We start from the raw sequence: 7164 nt of genomic DNA, 5'->3' as shown, positions 1-7164 counted from the left end.
GCGCGCCAGGGCCCGCACGGTGAGTGCGCCGGCGGCCGGGGACGGGGCGCGGTGCGGTCGGCGGCCGGAGGAGCGCGACTTCCCGCCCGGCGGGGTCCCATGTGCCCAGTTCACGGTTCCGGGCCAAAGGACGGAATCGGGAGTTTTATTGGAAACAAGGAGGGAACAGCTCCCGGATTTAGAAAGGGGCCCCAGCGGGGCGGCAGAGGAAGCCCTGTAGCAAGGTCACAATGTGGGCACAACGTGGGTCAAACTGCCATCAACCGTCAGGATTAGGGGTGTACCGCCTGAGCCGGTGTCTATCCAACTGGGCAACGAGTCACGCAGCAAGGTGGAAGGGTCAGGGCGGATGCGCTGCGCACCGCCTGGGCCGCTGCTCTTCCCGGACCAGGGGGTGCGGATTACAGCCTAGGATTACAGCCTAGCAAGCTGCTGTGCCTCCCTAGGAGGCTTTCGGCCTGGCCATTGGCGTCTTTGTCTTGGGGCCTTGCCTTCCTCAGGTGCGCCTTCAGCCTCAATTACTTTTTTTTTTAATTACTTTTTAAAATTTGTATTTATTGTTTGTCTTTTTGAGATAGGGTCTCACTAGGCACCTAAAGCCGGCCTTGAGCTCACTTTGTAGCCCAGGCTGGTCTCGAACTCACAGCGATCCTTGTGCCTCAGCCTCCCAAATGCTGGGATTACAGGCGCGCACCACCACTTCTGGCCCCCAGCTGCACACTTAGTAGCTGTGTGTTAAGTTGTTGAGCTCTCCCGAGGCTTAGTTTGCCAGTGTGTAAGACTACGAGAATAACAGCGCTCACCGTGTGCCGCGCACTTTGCCCCAAGTAGCTCACGGCATCCTCCCAGCAGCCCTGGGAGGCGAGTCACAGGCGCTGTCCCCCGTCCCTACGAGGAGCTGGGCACGGCGGTGCCAGGCCCTTCGCTAAGGTTACACAGCCACGTAAGGGCAGGGCAGGGATTTGATCCCAGGCAGCCCAGCGGGCTGGCGTCTACCCTCACTGCTGACTGTGCCTCCGCTGTCTGTCGGATGGCGTGGAATTGCACGCATCCGAGGTACCCTGCGCTGACGCAGACGTGCCTGGACCTTGGACACGGAGGGCAGCAGGAGAGGCTGGCGGCCCCTGCCCTTGTCAGCAGCCCGAACTCCCCCATGCACAGTTCTGAAACGTGAAAACGCTCTGGGAATCTGTTTTCCTCACTCTGCCACCAAAACGTGCTTGGTGACAAAACCTGTCCTGAACTAAAGCAAGGCCACCTATGACTTTTCATCTTACGGGTGGCAGTATGCAGACATTTCACACCAGAAACATTCATAGGTTTACTTCCTGGGGCTGCCCAGGCCATATGGGGGGGGTGGCTAACTTTTACAGTAAGTACTTTTATCTTTACTTTTTTAATGTTTTATTTATTTCTGCATTTGGTGCAGGGTCTCACTACGCAGCTCAGACTTGTGGTGATCCTCCTGTCTCAGCCTCCCCCGTGCTGGGATCACTGGCGTGCACCACACCTGGTTTCAGTGGCGGTACCCAGGATCCTTGCACTTCCAAGCAGGTGCTTAGACCACCAAGCTATCTCCCAGACCCCTAGCATATGTACCTCTAGATCAGCTAAGAGACCCCAGACCCTCAGAACATCTGAGTTCTGCAAAAGCAGGGTCCCCCTGAGGGACCCCGGAGGTGCAGCTCCACCATCAGTCCTAAGGGAGAGCCCTCACCCCGCTCTGAGATCTCCTCATGGAACGAACATGCGACAGAGCCTCAAGGTGGGAGACTGGCACTGACTCGGCCCATGGGCCCCTTGCGCCCCACCCCCAAGTGTAAGCAGGCAGTCCTTCCTGCCCAGACCCCCCACCAAGGTCAGAAGTCTCTTTAATTCCCTCTGTATGTGTGAAGGGCTGGTGCACTTGGATTTTTTTTTTTTTTTTAACCTTCAAAAAGGAAGTTTGCTGAGTGCAGGTGTCTGCCTGGCCGCGTTAACCTGAGACCAGACACAGCACCCCAAGAAAGACTGAGTGCCCCGAAGATTCAGAATTTGTCTGGCTCTGGCCTGAGAGGTCTTTGTCCTAAGGGGACCTTCCCTGGGGCCCCTTCCCTCCCCATGCCCTCTGTTCTCTCTCCCCGTCCCCTGCCAGGCCACCAGGGGGCCTCCTAACTCCTAGCCTTTCCAATTTGCCCACCTCAGTGAAAGGAAAATACTTTGCTTGAATTAAATGACACCCCAGCGTGGTGATGCACACCTGTAATCCCAGCACTTGGGAGGCTGAGGCAGGAGGATCACTGCGAGTTTGAGACCAGCCTGGGCTGTGTACAGAGCGAGCTGAAGGCCAGCCTGCGCTGCATATCGAGGTCCCGTCTCAAAAAGACAAAAAAAAAGAGAGACCCAGAATCTTGGTCCCGGGAAGATAGCTCAGTAGAATACACACTTGCCTGGCAAGTGCAGGATCCTGAGTTCAATCCCCAGTACCACCAAAAAAAAAAAAAAAGACGCAGAATCTTTGCCAGCAGATTCTCTCCATGCTGGGTGTGAAGGATGCTCCAAGCACACTGGACACCCAGTCGCACTAGTGAAGAGCCCGCCTTTGGCCTTGAGTGATTCCTTTTCCGAAGCTGCGCTTCCTGGAGTGCTCCTGGCTGTCAGAGGCTGCCGGATGAACACACATGGTCAGGCAGTAACTTCCCTCGTAGACCAAGAGTCGGCTTGGGAGAAATGAGGTCATTTTGCACACTCTTGGTGAAAACTGTAAAAGCCACGGCGAGCCTGTTCTGGTTTCTCCTTTGTCTTCTGGCCGGCCTTCACCACCCCACGCTGTGCTCCCCACCTGAGTGTGCCCCCAGAGACAAGCGGCTGTCCCCTGCAGTGGCGGGGCTCCTGGCTGCTCTGTGCCCTTCCAGCCCCAGGCCCTGCGCACAGGGACGACCCCGCAGGCACCCTCGCAGACCGGGTCCTTCCAGGCCTGTTGCTGTCCTTTTGTCTAATTTTCATCTGCCTGGTGTTGGGGTTCCTTCCAGCCCAGCACAAACCCTTCCTCAACATTTGTCTGTCTGTCTGTCTGTCTGAGACGGGGTCTAGCTATGTAGCCCAGGCCGATCTAGGACACGGGCACGCCCACCACTCCCAGTACCTACGTGATACATTTTAAAAGTGTGTTTGGGGTTGGGGGTGGCACTCGGTGTGTGGCGGACCACTACCCTGGCACGCACAGAACCTAGATTCAGTCCTCGGCACTATGAAAACAGTGACGGGGAGGATGCCAAAAGTTTTTACCAGTCACGGCACCGGGCCCTCTCAGGTGGAACTCACGCCTGTGCGCAGGGAAGGAAGCGCTGTCACTGCCAGGCGAAGCGCACTCTGCTTCCTTCCACACATTTGGGCATTTTTGTTTTCTCAGTATGAGTTATAACATAGTCATTAACAAGCCTGGGAAAAGTTGGTCTCCACTGCAAAGCTGATAGTCACGGTAACATTTCTGACACTAGAGAAGGGTGAAACACTTAAGAAACGATGTGGGAACGCTTGGCACATGGAGAAAATGATGCTGCCTCACACCTGACTCGAGCCAGCTTCCAAAGCTGGGTGAGGTGGCACGGGCCCAACTCCCAGCCACTCAGCAGGCTGTGGCAGGAGGATTGCTGGAGCCCAGCAGGCCTGGGAGGACGGTTCTGTGACGTTAGATGGGCATGGTGGCCTGTGCCTGCCATCCCAGCACTCAGGAGGCTGAGGCAGGAAAAGTAGAAGTTTGAACCTGCTTGGGCAACTTTGGCAATACCTTGTCACAAAATTAAAAAACCAAAGCACTTCCCTGGCAAGCACAAGGACCTGAGTTCAATCCCCGGTTCTGCCAAAACAAACAAACAACAAAAAACAGGAGCACAGTGTTAGGTATTCTCAGTAATTCTTGGGGGGCCTGGGAGATAGCTCAGTAGAATAAGCGCTTGCTTGGCAAGCACAGAGTCCTGAGTTCAATCCCTGGTACCACCAAAAAAACCCCAAAAAACAAACAAACAAAAAACCCAAAGGGGCCAGGGGATAGCTCAAGAATAAGCACCTGCCTGGCAAGAACAAGGTTTTGAGTTCAATCCCTGGTACCACCAAAAAAAAAAAAAAAAAAGGCAGATGGAGTTCACTACATAGGCCCTAGATTCAGTCAGAGAGAGAGAGAGAGAGAGGAAGAGAGGAGAGCTGAACCCATAGCCTTTGCACTGAGCTATACCTCCCCTTTTTTTGTGGTACAGGGGATTGAACTCAGGACCCTGCACTTGCCAAGCACTTATTCTACTGAGCTATCTCCATCTCCCCAGGCCTCAATCATTTTTTATAATATGCTTTTATTTTGAGGCAGCATCTCACTATATCTCTAAATTGAGGACCAGGGAGATAGCGGCATAAGGACCTGCCTGGCAAGCACAAAGTCCTGAGTTCAATCCTTGGTACCCTGCCCCCCCCCAAAAAAAAAACCCATTCATTTAAGGGGGCTGAGAGATAGCTCAGTTGAATAAGCGCTTCCCTGGCAAGCACAAGTGCCTGAGTTCAATCCCCGGCTCTGCAAAATTGTTGTTTGTTTCCAGTACCAGAAAAAATCTCTAAATTTCCAGACTGGACTCAAGACTTGTGATCCTCCTGCCTCAGATTCCCAAAGTTCCAGGACTAGAGACAGGCATGTACTACCACGCCTGGTTTGGTCGAGGATGTTTTTTCTTTTCATTTTTTTTTTTTTTTAATGTATTTAGTGCAGGGTCTCCAGGGTCTCACTACCCAGATCAGACTCGTAGTGAGCCTCCTGTTTTCAGCCTCCTAAGAGGTGGGATTACAGGCACGCGCCACCACGCCTGGTCTCAGTCACACACTCAGCATGTTTGTGGAGCTGGCGTGGCATATGGTGCCAGGGAGTGAACCTCAGTCCCTGTGCTCTACCTAAGCAGGTGCTTTGGTCCACTGAGCTATGTGACCGCCCTTTTTTTTTTTTTTTTTTTTTTTTTTTTGTAATATGTGTTTTTTGACTCAGAAATTCCACTTGTTAAAATTTACCCTACACAAATACTGTAACAAGTCCACAAAGATATATGTATGAAACTGAGGGCTCTGGAAACAAAAGTTGTCGGTGCGGAGTGGGGAGAGCTGTTTGCGCGCAGCGGAACACTCCGTCGTGAGGGATGGAGTGGGCTGCGTGTTCTTGTGGAAAACCCTAAGCGGGCTGCTCCATGCAGAAGGCAAGTGGCCAGGCGGTGTGTGCCGTGGCAGCCTGGCCGCATACCTGAGCAAACCTGCCCGTGTACACTTACGCGTACCGAAACGCGACGAATGGGACACAACAAACTGCTGGTACTTCTGAGTTATTCTTAGTTGTGTCACTCTCATATTAAAGTATCAACTGAATAAAACTGAAAAGAAAAAGCTACCTAGAATCCAATCACCTAAAAATTGGGATTTTTCCACCTTTTTTTTCTTCACCAGATTTGGTGTCTGTCTGTTCGCTCCCCTCTCCCCGCTCCCCCCTCACCCTCCTCTCCTTATTCAGGCAGGTCCTGAACTCCTGGGCTCAAGTGATCCTCCTGCATCATCACTTGCACTGGGATGGGTGGGGAGGGCCTCGGTAGCCCAGGCTGGGCCACTCTGTCTCCTGCCTTCCTGGCAGTGACAGCTCAGCCCCTCCCCAGTGCCATCCCTCTGCCAGGTAAACAGTACTTTCCAGCACCACCAACCAAAGACTCCCTGGCTTCGGCCCATTTCCCCCACCCTGAGGAGAAAAGTAGGTCTACAGGAAGAGAGGTGCCTCACTCACCTTCCGCTGTCCCCCATGTGGAAGAGGTAGTTGGTGGCCACAGCGGGTGGGCTTGGCCGTGGCACTGGGCTCAGCCCCGCCCAGCAAGGGGGGCCAGAATTCAGGAAGAAGGGCGCTCCCAAGCAGGCCTCTGGCTGGGCCTCTCCCTGCCCTGCTCAGCAGTCACCTGAAGGGAGCTTGCTCTGCGGCTGGCCATGAGTGGAGGATGCAGACAACTTGCTGGGCTGATGTCGTCCTGGGTGAAGCATTCAGTGAGGGATGTTAGTAACAAGATTTTCAACCAGAGGTGCAAAACCAAGGATACTGACGTTGCTCTAGGTGGCCAGAGTCAGAGTCAGAAAATGTCATTTGCCATAGTAGGACTCGCAGCACAATAAAAAGTTGGTGAGAACATGAATCAGGAGGTTGGTTTGTTTTGGCCACCTTAGCCAGAGGGCGGCAAGATGTGGTGCTGGGGATCAAACCGCAGTCCCTGCTGTTGCCTAAGCAGGCGCTGTAGACCTACACTGAACTAACTCACCAGCCCAATGAGAAGGTTTTAAACTACTAGACTCCTCGCGTCTGTAAACTACTGGGAAGTATTTGTCCAAATATGTTGATTGGGACCAGAGGTAGCTCAGAGGCATAAGCACCTACCTGGCAAGCGCAAGGACCAAGTTCGATCCCCAGCCCCACTTGTGGTGTGGCTGGTGGCGCACACCCGTAATCCCAGCCTTGGGAGGTGAGCCGGGAGGATCTCTGCGAGTTCTAGACCACCCTGGGGCTACAAAAGAGAGCACAAGGCCGCCCAAACTGCATAGTGAGACCCTGTCTCAGGGGAAAAAAAAAAACGTTGATAGTTTTCTATACCATGTGAAACACCCTGTCCTTGTGTACCGCAGAGGGAACCCTGGGCCCTTTTATTTTGTTTTGAGACGCGGTGTCACTAGGTTGCCATGCAGGCTTCCAACTCGTGAGCTTCTGGGCCTCCTGAGCAGCAGCGGCCGGGCAAGGGCCGCCCTCCCTGTCAGGAGCACCAAGGGATTCAAGGTGTCCCCGGAATGGGGTCGCGGCTCACTGCTCACTGCTCTGCCACCCACAGCTTACACAGACTTCTTCCTGCCACTGCTGAGTCGCTGTCCCGCTGCCATGGGGATAAAGAATAAAGACGGGGAGACGCCCGGGCAGATTCTGGGCTGGGGTCCCCCCTGGGACTCCGCCGAGGAGGACGAGCAGGACGAAGACGAGGACGAGGCTGCCAAGGAGCGCGCGTGGCGGCAGAAGCTGCAGGGCGAGCTGGAGGACGAGTGGCAGGAGCTCGCGGGGAGGTTCGAAGGTGAGGCCCCGCCCCCGCCCCTGACCCCGCCCAGGGCGCCCCTTCCCCCCGACCCCGCCCTCCCAGG

General features: G+C 54.5%; 1 protein-coding gene across 1 annotated transcript in view; it reads left to right on the top strand.

Moving 5' to 3' along the window:
* The first annotated feature begins 3504 nt into the window (after window positions 1-3504).
* Window positions 3505-7164, top strand: part of Nfkbil1 (NFKB inhibitor like 1) — a 6202-nt gene continuing 2542 nt past the window's right edge. The window contains exons 1-2 of the mRNA XM_023722392.1: window positions 3505-3576; window positions 6599-7132. Coding sequence (XP_023578160.1) covers window positions 3505-3576; window positions 6599-7132 — 606 coding nt within the window. The remainder of the gene's footprint in view (window positions 3577-6598; window positions 7133-7164) is intronic.

Source organism: Octodon degus, unplaced genomic scaffold, assembly GCF_000260255.1.
Source record: "Octodon degus isolate 3935 unplaced genomic scaffold, OctDeg1.0 scaffold00005, whole genome shotgun sequence".
Lineage (NCBI taxonomy): Eukaryota > Metazoa > Chordata > Mammalia > Rodentia > Octodontidae > Octodon > Octodon degus.
Note: the sequence above shows the minus strand (reverse complement) of the source record. Positions and strands in the feature narration are given on the sequence as shown.